Source organism: Spinacia oleracea, chromosome 2 (assembly GCF_020520425.1).
Source record: "Spinacia oleracea cultivar Varoflay chromosome 2, BTI_SOV_V1, whole genome shotgun sequence".
NCBI lineage: Eukaryota > Viridiplantae > Streptophyta > Magnoliopsida > Caryophyllales > Amaranthaceae > Spinacia > Spinacia oleracea.
In genome coordinates this window covers 37237884-37252520 of record NC_079488.1, presented here as the reverse complement: position 1 = coordinate 37252520, position 14637 = coordinate 37237884, and the positions used below count along the sequence as shown (strand labels likewise).

Sequence of the window (14637 nt, the reverse complement as noted above, 5' to 3'; positions counted from 1 at the left end):
ACCTTGTTCTCCACCAGGTTTATGGCATACAAGGAAAAAAGGAAAACAAGCATGTATTTGGGACGCATTCAACAAGGAAAGGACGAGTCATTGCGAAGCTATGTTAAGCGCTTCAACCTAGAAGTCGGACAGATCCCAGATCTGCCCAATGGCGTCTCTTTCGATAATTTTATTAGAGGATTGAAGAAGGGGTCACTCAAGTTTGACTTAGTTAAGAAAAGTGTCCGGACTATGGCTGAAGTCTTGGACGAGGCCGAAGTCTTTATTCATGCAACAGAAATATGTAGTGCGTCCAAGGTTGGAAAGAATGGTGAAGCGACAGACTCCTCAGAGAAGAAAGAGAAGATAGACAGGAAAGTCCCACGAGTAAATGGTACATGGGCTCTTTCGAAAGAACATGATACCAATTCTCCCGGATAGAAGAGAGGACGCCCACAAGAAAGAGAATATTTTGAATACAATACATACCTTCTCACAATCCTAGTGGACGTCGGGACCAGGTTGGATCTTGAACGGCCCTTCCCCATGAAATCTCCTGCTGAGAGTCGAGATCCTAAGCTGTATTGTCAGTTCCACGAATATATAGGGCATGACACCAAGGATTGCAGAAGCCTGAAGAGAGCCATGGACGACCTAGCCTCCAAGGGGCACCTAAAGAACTACCTGCAAAGAAGCACTCACGGCACTAGAAAAAATCATTACAAGAAAAACAAGTCACATGTCTCAGATACAGAAGGAAATCACAGCGAAGGAGGATTTTTAGCCGTCATATCAGGAGAACCAGCTGCTGGTGGGCCCACCATGAGGGGACAAAAAGATTATGCTCGCTGTCTAGGACAAGTAATGTTATCAGGAAAATCACCAGTGGACCCATTCCCTCGGATAGAAATATGCGAGTCAGACGGTGGACGTGTAGCCACCCCACATGACTACCCTCTCGTGGTCGAGATCAAAATCTCTAACATGAGAGTAAAACACTTCTTGATAGATACAGGAAGATCATCTGATATAATGTGCATGGAGTTCCTAAGCCGCCTAGATCATGACCCTAAGACCACAAAGACCATCCACTACCCTATCATTGGCTTTGGAGGAAGCATTATACATCCAGTAGGCGTCATCAACTTGTCGGTTCGAATTGGAGGGCGAAAACATGGACGAAAGATGGGGTGGACTTCCTAATCGTCAAAGATTTGACAGCATACAATGTCATTTTGGGACGCCCCACCTTGAACAAGATTAAGGCAGTGGTTGTCACCCATCTCATGCTTCTGAAGTATGTGTGTGACGATGGGACAATAGGAACTATACACGGAGATCAACAACAAGAAAGAGACAGCTACCTCACAACTCTTAACCCATCAGCATGGAGGAAAGATCTGGCTGGGACCAAAGGCAAAAGGAAGTATGAAGAAGAACCACCAACGGCCGGCGAGGGTATCCTAGTTAAAATAGAGAAAAGTGGCTGAAGAGTAGAATGTCAATAGACTAGTCAGAATACTTTATGTAATATGAGCCTACAAAACGGCCTAGCAATTGTGTAAGAGCCAACAAAACAGCCAGTAATTCACGCCTACAAAACGATAATATTCCTCCTATCAAACTCTGATAAACTTATGGCCCAATAAGGCCACTCATTGAATGAAACACTCAAAATCATATAACAAACGCAAGAAAGTGACTCAATCAAAGAAGTCCCTCCACATTGATGACCTCCGACTTGGCGGCGTCACGAGCGGTTAATTGAACGACGGCCTTAGAAGTGGCCTAAATTAATCAACAATATTAAAGACGTGAAAACGCAAACAAGACATAACAAAGAAATCATTCAATATGGACACCCTCTTTTTTGAAGGCGTCACAAAAGACTAATCGGTTGACTGCCTGAGGAGTGGCATAGATTAGCGCCCCAAATTAGGGTGATCACCTAAAACACTAGGGTAACCGTCCACAATTGGACAATAAAGCATGTTCCTGAAAAGTTAGTATAAAACTGAGATGCAATAAAAACATAAGTGCACAGAAGGCACAAAATATTCATACATACGCACAAGGCGCAACAAACCCAAATAAAAATAATGCCCAAAGGCATCAATGTTATTACAAGCGCCTACGACGCCACAGAAACCAACACTAGAATAAAGCAGTCTACGGATGAGGGGTCGTCGTGCTTCTGTCCTGGACGTCTTGATCTTCAGGAGAGTTCACCTCCTCTTCCTCTGCGTCCTCATCCTCCCCCTCACTAAGAAACTCGGGAGGATCAAGACCAAGGCGTCGAGCAGTCGAAACGACCATCTGGTACGAAATCCGGCGTCTAAACCAGGAAAAGTCCTTCCCATCCATCGACTGATCCCAAGCCCGCCGAGCATTCTCCAGAATGGCCTCCTCCCCAATCTTGAAAGAACTAGCGGCTTTCCCCCGAATAGTTTCAATCTCGTCTTGGGTGGCCTTGAGCTTCTTCTCCAGGGCGTCCACCTTGGTAGAGAAGTTGGTGACTCGCTCCGAGACAGCAGCATACCCAGTCCTAAGAGCAGTCAACCTCTCCTCATGCTCCAACAACTTCTTCTCATAGTTCTGGCCATCCTCCTCAGCCTCTCAGAGAGCAGCCGTCTCCGACCTGATCTGGACATCCGCGTCCTCATTGATCAGTCTAGCCTTCTTCTCACCGTACTGCTCATGATTCTCAATCTGGTCCTTGTGCTTCAACATCTCTTGGTGCATGTCAAAGTGGTACTGTCTACCTTCGGCACAACGGATGAAGAGCTGCCACGAACCAAAACAGATTTAAATCACTCCCAAAACATTAGGAGGAGAACTAAAGAAGGTGTAAAACCAAACTTAAGAAAATACTTACGTCAAGAACGAGGGACTGCATGGCCCCAAAGTACCCCTGGTCAATTCGAGGCAGAGAGTTAACATACTCCTCGGGAATAGCATCATAGACGGCAGAAAGGATCTTGTCCTTTTCCTCTAAGCTAAACCCACCAAAAGGAGGAATATGCGCCAATTTGGCCCGCCTCATTCGCTCGAACATATCACCTGAGCCAACATCAATATATCAATCAATATACCAAACCACTAAGTTGTCAGGACGTCCTAAATATTAAAGAACTAACCAGTTGACAGAGCAGGCGGAGGCATTGATGCGTCCCCAGCAGGAGAAGGGTCTTTGGACTCCTTGCCCTTCCTCTCTCTAGACGAGGGAGCAGCTGCACGACCAACATCTGCAGCTTCGCCAAATGCACCAGCCTTACCAGTAGCTGTCCTAGTAGCAGTCGCCTTGGCTTCCGAATCACCCTCATCCGCCACCTGGGGAGACGTCTCCTTTGGCACAGGAGGGAGATCTGTCACCTGTGGAACAGAGGCTCCCTCGCCCCCAGCAAGAAGGGCTGACGGCTTCATTGCCGGCGGCTTCACCGCAGCATCAGTACTGCCCAGCTTCTTGAAAAAGGGCCGCTTGGGCTTAGGGCTACCGACTAAGAGGCAGGACGCTTCTTCGTAGCCGATGAAGTAGGCCCCTAGAAATGAAAAGGGTGAAAACCGGCATAGACTTTAAAGACTCTAGAAATGCATCCAACTGAATCCAGTTGCCCCCTCATCCGCCTTCATCGAGGATTCTTTCTTCTTGGCCTCCACGGCTTTAAAGACATCGTCCGTATACACTTGGGACAACCAGGTGGGCACGTCCACTAATCCCTTGTCTTCTGGGGACAGACGACTCATAGCAGAATCTACACAAACCAAGGGGATCAGCGAAAGACAAGAAAACAAGGTTATTTACGAAAAATAGACGCAATACTACCTCTATGTAAGTAAGGGCAGAGACCAACGGCCGCAAGAAAGACCATGTTGGTAAACTGACCCACATGGGGAAGCCAAATATTAGGCACCCACGCGTGACTCTTTGTAGATAGCCGATACATTTCGGCCTGAAATAAAGGCTTCATGAGCATCCATTCTCTTGACAGAAGGCGAGGATAGGCGTCAGTTTTAGACAAGAAGTGAGGACAGTAATTCCAGCGAGAAAGACGCTCTGAAAGAGGAAGGTCCTCCATTCGGATAATAGACCATTTCGTCCTCCACCATACCCAGCTAGAGGACTTAACCACTACCGTCTTATAACCCCGTCGGCTATACAGGGTAAGCCATCCCTGGGGAGAACGAGAAGAAGGAGCGATATCTACAAGTCTAACAAAAGAAGAAAAGGAAGGGGTGACGTCACTCAACGCACACTTGGAAATATAGCCAAAAATATTCGCCCAAGAATTAGGGGTCAGCTGGGCTAAGCCAATATCATAACCACCCAAAACGTCCATTACAAAAGGGTGCAAGGGAAACCTAAGGCCCAATCGGAAGGCGACCGTATAGACATCAACCTCTCCCAAGGAAAGACGGTCTACATAACTATGGGGACGAGAAAACCTAAAACTAAAGCCACGAGGCAAGAGCAAAAAAACTCTGAAAGTCACGCCCTTGCTCCCTTAGGTACCTCAACCATTTCCTGCTAGGGAGCACATCAGAAGGAAACAACTCCACGTCCTCCTTTCCACGAACCATAGGAGGAAGATTTTTTTGCAAACTCCTCGTTCGAAGAACTGGAAGAGTCATCTTCGAAATCCTCACGTGGGATATGAGGACTGCAAGCCACACTCTTCCTTCTCCTTGAAGAACAAGCCGTCTTGGAACCCCCGTCTCCTGAATGATGTGAGGAACTAACTCCTCCCCTATTTCCTTGTGACGAGTTCGAAAAAGGAACCCTGGTATCCCTCTCTCGTGGTGCTCCCCATGCACCTACGTTGGTCGTCTGCTTAATACGTGTCATGCCGTCCTGCATAAGCAACATGACGTCTGACTTAAGAAAAGAGGAAAAAAGCAAAGAACGGGTACGCCATCCAGATACCAGAGAAGCGGCGACTGACAGGACGCCTCCCCAAGAAATAGAGGCATCAAAAGGAAAAATTTCAAAAACATGCATAGCTAAAGAAACAGGAAACTAATTCTATAACAAGAACTCTTGCCAATAAGTGATCAAACTGCTGAAACTATCAGGAAAATTGTCCAAACTCCAAGTGTTAGGTTATGATACATATGACAATTCATAAATCATGCGGAAAAACCATTTAGCCAGGAATACATATTATTTACACATAATCATATAGCATAGTTTAGATGCATACTCTTTGTTGCGTGCCTTCCCTATCTGCGCCCGAACCGAACAAGAACAAGTCTTTAGGACTCCAAGTGTCGTCCCTCCGTAGATAGTCCACAGCACGTCCGGATCCGCCTTAAGATTGACCAACTAGAATCGCCCTTAAGGTACTAATAATTTCGGCACTTTTAGGCAAGGTATGTGACTGAATTTTTCTCTCAAAAACTCACTTTGAATACTTGAATAATCTATGTAAATATGTGACCCTAGGCACCTATTTATAGAGTTATGGAAAAGGTTTTGGAATCCTATTAGGATACTAATTTATTTAATTATAATCCTACTAGGACTCTAATTAAATAATCATTATCTAATAGTTTTAGGATTTAATCATATTTCGAATCCCGATTGCTTTAGGATTCCCGCACAAGCATTGCATGAGCACCGTACACCCGCGCAAGCCTTGCGGCCCACGCTAGGCGCACAGCGCTCGGCCCACTGCTGTGCTCTCGCGCGCGCGCCCCAGGCCTTGGCTGGGCCTGGCCTTGCGCTGGGCCTGGTCGAGGCTTGGCATGCGATGGTGCGTGTTGGCTTGCTGGGCGATGGCCTGGCTTCGTGCTGGGCCTTCGTCTAGCGGGCCTCGTCCGATGCTAATTCGTACGATACGCTTCCGATTAAATTCCCGATTCCGGAATTCATTTCCGATACGAACAATATTTAATATTTCTGATTCCAGAATCAATTTCCGTTTCGAACAAATATTTAATATTTCCGTTTCCGGAATTATTTTCCGATTCCGATAATATTTCCGATTCTGACAATATTTCCGTTTCCGGCAATATTTCCGATTCCGGCAATATTTCCATTTCCGATAATATTTTCCGATACGTACCATGTTTCCGTTTCCGGCAACATCTACGACTTGGATAATATTTATATTTCCGATACGATCCATATTTCCGTTTCCGGCAATATCATCGTTTCCGGAGTATTCATTTCTTGCCTGTGACGATCTCAGCTCCCACTGAAATCAAGATCCGTCGATTCCGAATATCCATAGATGGAGTATTTAATGCCATTAAATACTTGATCCGTTTACGTACTATTTGTGTGACCCTACGGGTTCAGTCAAGAGTAAGCTGTGGATTAATATCATTAATTCCACTTGAACTGAAGCGGCCTCTAGCTAGGCATTCAGCTCACTTGATCTCACTGAATTATTAAATTGTTAATTAATACTGAACCGCATATATTAGACTTATCATTGAATGCATACTTGGACCAAGGGCATTATTTCCTTCAGTCTCCCACTTGTCCTTAGGGACAAGTGTGCATTTCCTAATTCCTTTGTCGCTCGATGCTTGCTCTTGAACATAAGGTAAGAGTTGTCATCCTTATTATGTCCAGAGGTGTTTCTCGGTTTCAGAGTTCAACTGATCAAATAAACAGATAATCATAGCCTATGATTCATCCGAGCACGGCCATGCATTTCACAGTTTCTAGCTCTCCTAGTGGCCTTGTACAACTTTTAAGCATCTCATCCCGATTTATGGGAGGACAATCCCAATCTTGCGATCTTGAGATTAGACTTCGTTTGATAGGTGATTACCTGAGCGTTGCCTTTATAGCCTCCTTTTACGGTGCGACGGTTGGTCAACGTCAAAGCAACCAGTTCTCAAACAAGTAATCTCAAATCACTCAGGTATTGAGGATTTAGTGTCTAATAATTTTAATGAAATTTACTTATGACAGATTTTCATCTCTTACAGTAAAGTTTCATAGGTCTTGTCCGATACTAGTCTTCACAAAGTAAGTATCTATGCAAATGATTATGACATTGCCATGTCCACATAGTTCAAGAAACAGAACTACTAGTCATCTTGCATTCTAGTCGTCTAACATTTTCTATGCGTCCAATTTTATAGAAAACTCCGACTAGGGACCATTTTCAACCTTTGACATTCAAGTTCACTTGATAGACATTTCTTAGTCACAGGACTGGTCCTGACAGTCTATCTTGAATATATTGTCAAATTGAAGGGACTCATCATTTAATAAACCACAAATTAAATGGAAAAATGAATTCTTTTCATTTATTGTGAATGATTAACCAATAATGTTTTACAAAGATTTAAACTCTAAAACTTTAAAACATTAAACAGAGACATCAAAGCCATTCTCCAATATGCTTGATTCCCATAGCTGCAGTGTGCGAGTTGTGCTTCGCCTGCGGCAGAGGTTTAGTCAATGGATCTGATATGTTGTCATCACTTCCAATTTTGCTTATCTCGACTTCTTTTCTTTCAACGAACTCTCGTAGAAGGTGAAATCTACGAAGTACATGCTTGACTCTCTGGTGGTGTCTAGGCTCCTTTGCCTGTGCAATAGCTCCGTTATTATCACAATACAGGGCTATTGGTCCTTTAATGGAGGGGATTACACCAAGTTCACCTATGAACTTCCTTAGCCATATAGCTTCCTTTGCTGCTTCATGTGCAGCAATGTACTCCGCTTCAGTTGTAGAATCCGCAATAGTGCTTTGCTTAGCACTTTTGCAGCTTACTGCTCCTCCGTTGAGGCAGAAGACAAACCCAGACTGTGATCTGAAATCATCTTTGTCGGTTTGGAAACTTGCGTCCGTATAGCCTTTAACAATTAATTCATCATCTCCACCATAGACCAGGAAGTCATCTTTGTGCCTTTTCAGGTACTTCAGAATATTCTTGGCAGCAGTCCAATGCGCCTCTCCTGGGTCTGACTGGTATCTGCTCGTAGCACTGAGTGCGTACGCAACATCCGGGCGTGTACATATCATAACATACATTATTGAACCAATCAATGATGCATATGGAATCCCATTCATTCGTCTACGCTCATCAAGTGTTTTTGGGCACTAATTCTTGCTTAGAGTCATTCCATGAGACATGGGTAGGTAGCCTCGCTTGGAGTCCGCCATCTTGAACCTATCAAGCACCTTATTGATATAAGTGCTTTGACTAAGTCCAATCATCTTTTTAGATCTATCTCTGTAAATCTTGATGCCCAATATGTACTGTGCTTCTCCTAGATCTTTCATCGAAAAACATTTCCCAAGCCAAATCTTGACAGAGTTCAACATAGGAATGTCATTTCCGATAAGTAATATGTCGTCGACATATAATACCAGGAAAGCAATTTTGCTCCCCTGACCTTCTTGTATACACAAGATTCGTCTGCGTTCTTGATGAAACCAAAGTCACTGACTGCTTCATCAAAACGTATATTCCAGCTCCTGGATGCCTGCTTCAATCCGTAGATTGACTTCTTTAGCTTGCATACCTTTTTAGCATTCTTTGGATCCTCAAAACCTTCAGGCTGTGTCATAAACACAGTTTCTGTTAAAACGCCGTTTAAGAAAGCAGTTTTGACATTCATCTGCCATATTTCGTAATCGTAATATGCAGCGATTGCTAACATTATCCGAATAGACTTTAGCATTGCAACTGGTGAAAAGGTTTCATCGTAATCCACACCGTGGACTTGCCTGTAACCTTTTGCAACCAATCTAGCTTTGAAAACTTCAAGTTTCCCATCCTTGTCCTTTTTCAGTTTGAAAACCCATTTGCTTCCAATGGCTTGGTAGCCATCTGGCAAATCGACCAAATCCCATACTTGGTTTTCAGACATGGAGTCTAATTCAGATTGCATGGCTTCTTGCCATTGCTTGGAGCTAGGGCTCGTCATAGCTTGTTTGTAAGTCGCAGGTTCATCACTTTCAAGTAATAGAACGTCATAGCTCTCGTTCGTCAAAATACCTAAGTACCTTTCCGGTTGAGATCTATATCTTTGCGATCTACGCGGGGTAACATTTCTAGTTTGACCATGATTCTCACCAGATTCTTCTAAAGATCTCTGAGTTTCATCCTGAATGTCATCTTGAGCATTCTCTAGAGTTTGTTGTTCGACTCGAATTTCTTCGAGGTCTACTTTTCTCCCACTTGTCATTTTGGAAATGTGATCTTTCTCCAAAAAGACACCATCTCGAGCAACAAACACCTTGTTCTCAGATGTATTGTAGAAGTAATACCCCTTTGTTTCCTTTGGATAGCCCACAAGGATACATTTGTCAGATTTTGGATGAAGTTTGTCTGAAATTAATCGTTTGACGTATAATTCACATCCCCAAATCTTAAGAAAAGACGCATTTGGAGGCTTTCCAAACCATAATTCGTATGGAGTCTTTTCGACAGCTTTAGACGGAGCTCTATTTATAGTGAGTGCAGCTGTATTTAGTGCATGTCCCCAAAATTCTAATGGAAGTTTGGCCTGACCCATCATTGACCTGACCATGTCTAGCAAGGTTCTGTTCCTCCGTTCCGACACACCGTTCCATTGTGGTGTTCCAGGAGGAGTCAATTCTGATAGAATTCCACATTCTTTCAGATGGTCATCAAATTCATAGCTCAGATATTCACCGCCTCTATCAGACCGCAGTGCCTTAATCTTCTTGCCTAATTGATTCTCTACTTCACTCTGAAATTCCTTGAATTTGTCAAAGGATTCAGACTTATGCTTCATTAGGTAGACATAACCATACCTACTGAAGTCATCAGTGAAAGTGATAAAGTAGCTGAAACCAACTCTAGCATTTGTACTCACTGGTCCACAAACATCTGTATGGATTAAACCCAATAGTTCATTTGCTCTTTCTCCAACTTTAGAGAAAGGTTGCTTTGTCATTTTGCCAAGTAAACATGATTCGCATTTACCATAATCCTCTAAGTCAAATGGTTCTAGAATTCCTTCCTTTTGAAGTCTTTCTAAGCGTTTCAAGTTTATATGGCCTAATCGACAATGCCACAGATAGGTGAGATCTGAATCATCCTTTTTGGCCTTTTTGGTATTTATGTTATATACTTGTTTGTCGTGATCTAATAAATAAAGTCCATTGACTAATCTAGCAGATCCATAAAACATCTCTTTAAAATAAAACGAACAACTATTGTCTTTTATTAAAAAGGAAAATCCCTTAGCATCTAAGCAAGAAACTGAAATGATGTTTTTAGTAAGACTTGGAACATGGAAACATTCTTCCAGTTCCAAAACTAGCCCGGAGGGCAACGACAAATAGTAAGTTCCTACAGCTAATGCAGCAATCCGTGCTCCATTTCCCACTCGTAGGTCGACTTCACCCTTGCTTAACTTTCTACTTCTTCTTAGTCCCTGTGGATTGGAACATAAGTGTGAGCCACAACCTGTATCTAATACCCAAGAAGTTGAATTAGCAAGTATACAGTCTATAACGAAAATACCTGAAGATGGAACGACTGTTCCGTTCTTCTGATCTTCCTTTAGCTTCAAGCAATATCTCTTCCAATGCCCCTTCTTCTTGCAGTAGAAGCATTCGGATTCAGAAGTGGGTTGACTGACCTTCCTCTTTACAGATTTGGCGCCAGTTTGCTTAGTTGGGCTGGCCTTGTTGCCACCTTTCTTAGCATTCCTCTTCTTTCCAGATTTCTTGAACTTGCCCCCACGCACCATAAGCACATCCTGCTTATCACTTTTGAGCGTCTTTTCAGCGGTCTTCAGCATACCGTGAAGCTCAGTGAGCGTTTTGTCCAGACTATTCATATTGTAGTTCAGTTTGAACTGATCATACCCGCTATGAAGAGAATGGAGGATGGTGTCTATAGCCATTTCCTGAGAAAATTGCTGATCCAGCCGACTCATATTCTCAATGAGTCCAATCATTTTGAGAACATGTGGACTTACGGGCTCGCCTTTCTTAAGCTTGGTCTCAAGAATTTGCCTATGAGTCTCGAATCTTTCGACTCGAGCCAGATCTTGGAACATGTTCTTCAACTCACTAATGATTGTGAAAGCATCTGAGTTGATGAACGTTTTCTGTAGATCCGCACTCATGGTGGCGAGCATTAGACATTTCACATCCTTGTTGGCATCAATCCAACGATTGAGGGCTGCCTGAGTGACCCCGTCGCCTGCGGCTTCGGGCATCGCCTCTTCTAGGACATACTCCTTTTCTTCCTGCATAAGAACTATTTGCAAGTTCCTTTGCCAGTCAAGGAAGTTTTTCCCGTTCAACTTCTCCTTTTCGAGAATTGATCGAATGTTGAATGAATTGTTGTTTGCCATATTAAAAACTACAATTGAAAAGAATAAACAAATAAATAACCATTCACAGTTTCTCTTAATAAACTTAAATTCTAGCATACATGCATAATTCAATGTTTATTAAGCATTTTATTCAAGTTATGTGTTCCGGCAGGTGTGAATAAAATGATTCCAAGATCCTAAAATCATTGAAGAACTAAGCACAGTTTGTCGACTTAATCCTAAAACATCTTAGGTAAGCAAAAGCCTTTTGCTAATAGTCTAGAAACTATTCTTGGTTGACAGGTACGTCTAAGAACTTATTAGGTAAACCTATCGATTTTGCCACGACATAAAAGGACTCCTTACTTATATCGTTGAGTTTCACCAAAACTAACATGTACTCACAATTATTTGTGTACCTTGCCCCTTTAGGACCAATAAGTAACACCTCGCTGAGCGAAAACTATTACTAGATTGATGTAAAGGATATCCAAGCAAGTGTATATTTTGGCATGGCACCTTTTAACTCAATTTTTTAAGTTTGGAACTTAAGGCTCTTACTATGTTGGTTAGATTTTAAGTGAACTAAAATCCTTAATCATGCAACATAATCAAGCTTTTGATCTCATGCATTTTAAGACATATTTAAAAGCAATAAATAACTTAAAACATGCATAAGATAAATGTGATCTAGTATGGCCCGACTTCATCTTGAAGCTTTAACTTCAAAGTCCGTCTTGAAAATCTCCGTGGGAGGCACCATTTTCTTCAAATAGAATAAGCTATAATTAAAACTAATTACAACTATTTGATGGTACGCAGACCATATTTGAATTGAAAAACGACTTTGGTACTTTAGACCAATTACATTCAAATTAATGGTACGCAGACCATATTTTCTATCCTATTTGGGCCATACTAGTCACTTCATAACCTGCAAAACAATACATATACAATATATACCATTCACCCATTCATTATCATGAATGGCCCACATAGCTGGTTAGTAAAACACATTATGCATCACATAAACATTTGCAGCAATTAATCAAGGGCACCAATAATCTACCAATTATTCAGTCCTTATTAATTCTAATCAAGTTGTTTTAACCTTAAGGATTTGTAGACCTAATCAAGAGTTTATGACTAAAAGGGCTCCCACTTAAACCAATAAATTCATATGCTTTACTAATTTTAAACATAAAAATGTATTTCTAGTCTAACCGGAAACATACAAATTTAATTAAAATTTAAAGCTCATATAAATTTATAATTGAATCCAAAAAGTTTAATTTAATTTCAGTCGTATTTAAATTAATTCATGATTTTAATTTTATTAAAATAATTAGAATAAATAAAATTTATTATAATTACAATATTCAAAATTAAAATCCAAGAAAATAATTTAAATTATTAATTTTAAAATTAATTAAAATTACGTAAACTGAAAATTTCAAATTAAAATTTCAAAACGATCTAATTGCAACGCAAACACCTCACGCATCACACGCCCATGGGCCACACGCACACATCCATCGCTGGCCATGTGCGCGCAGCCCATGCGCTGCGTCGAATAGCTGCTGCTTCTACCCTTCGCAAGCCATCGCGCGAGCTGGTGCTCGCTGCGCGCGCGCCAGCGCTCGATGCACACGAGCATGTGCTCGCTGCGCGCGCGCCAGCGCTCGATGCACGCGAGCCATCGCTCGCTGCGTTCGCTCGCTAGCGCTCGCTGCACGCGGGCCAGCACTCGCTTCGTGCACTTGCCAGCGTATGCTGTGCGCGCTCGCTAGCGCTCGCTTGGTGCGAGCCAGCGCTCGCTGCGCGCGGCATCGACGCTGGGCGCAGCACTCGTGGCACGCGAGCTTGCGCTCGCTGCGCGCGAGGCTGCGCGTGCTTGCGCGAGGCAGTGCGCGTTGTGGCGCAGCTCGCTTGCTGCCCACACGCGACTGCCGTGCCTTGCCTTCGCCCATGCCCATTCGTCCATTGCTCATAGCCCACGACACAAGGCAGGGCTGCTGCCTTGTGCTCGTGCACCATGCCCTTGCTCATTGCATTCGTGCCGCATGGGCGACGAGCTCCCTTGCTCGTCGTCACATGCCCGCACTATACAACACCCCTTAAGGGTAACACGTAGCGTCCATTGCTTTGTGCGTGCAAGTTATATGAACGAATCGCATAAAATTTAAAAAATTTATATTTAAAATTAAATGACAAATTAATAAATTAATATTAATTTCATAATTTTAGGGCGAAAAATCGAAAATTTATTATTCAATTGATTTCCGATTAACATGGATTCAAGTTTAGGTCATAAAAATTTAAAATTTATCATAAATTTACAATTTTTATGGTGGTTTTTAATCATAGGTATCTAATTAAATTATAATTAATAATGAAAATCAAATTAATTCTAAATTATTCTAATTTTCAACAAATTAATCATAATTACAAATTAGATTGCATAATTAACAAGGCTAGGCATTCAAACTTGTTAAACATATACAGTAGGTCAATCAAAAATTCAAGATTTATCAACAATAATCGCAAATATTTAATTTAACATCTTAAATTTACGAAATTTTGCATTCGAAAAACTAAAACCTTCGAAAAGTCATAGTTAGGCTTCGAATTTGAGAATTCTTGGTTCGTTAGAAAAATACTAATTTTGTCAAAATTTTAGAATGCCTTTTACATGCGGAATTGACACAAAAATCACTCGATTTGGATGAGTAACGAAGAAACTGCCGAAAAACTGCGTACGTATAATTAAATAAACGCAATTTGCAATTAATTAACAATTACGAAAATTAATCACCCCTTTTAATTCTTGCAAATTTATAATATTTAACCATGTTCATGCAATTTAGATTATGAAAATAATAAGGGGGCGTTTGGTTCACACAGGGTAAACGGAATGAAATCAAGAATGGGATAGAAGGGGAATGGGAATGAAACCCTTTGATTTAAAATGTTGTTTGGGATGTATTTTTCATTTTCCATTCATCTTCTCCCTCCCTTTCTCCCTTGCTCCCTCCCTCCTCCGCCCACCCTCCCTTGCTCCCTCCCTCCCTCCGCCGCTCACCCTCCCTCCGCCGCGCACCCTCCGCCGCGCACCCTCCCTCCGCAGCCCACCCAACCACCTTCTCTTGCTCAGCACCCTCCGCCACCATGCACCCCCTCCCTCTAATCTTATTTTCTCACAATTTTATGGATGAATTTGATGTTTAAATGTTCTAATTCGACTATGAAATCCTCAGATCTGAAGATTCCATAGGCGAATTTGACCATTTCAAGACATAAATTGCATAAAAAAAAGGTAATTTCATTCTAAATCTTGTTTTTTCTTCAATTTTTTAGGGTTGGGGTGGAATTTGGGGTGGTGGTGGTGGGGGGTG

The 14637-nt window shown here is 42.2% G+C and overlaps 1 protein-coding gene across 1 annotated transcript; it reads left to right on the top strand.

Moving 5' to 3' along the window:
* The first annotated feature begins 21 nt into the window (after positions 1–21).
* LOC130467349 (uncharacterized) lies at positions 22–1469 on the top strand. The gene is made up of 3 exons (XM_056835840.1): positions 22–373; positions 485–1110; positions 1239–1469. The coding sequence occupies exons 1-3, from the start codon at positions 22–24 to the stop codon at positions 1467–1469; spliced, it is 1209 nt and encodes a 402-aa protein (XP_056691818.1).
* Positions 1470–14637: the final 13168 nt, after the last annotated feature.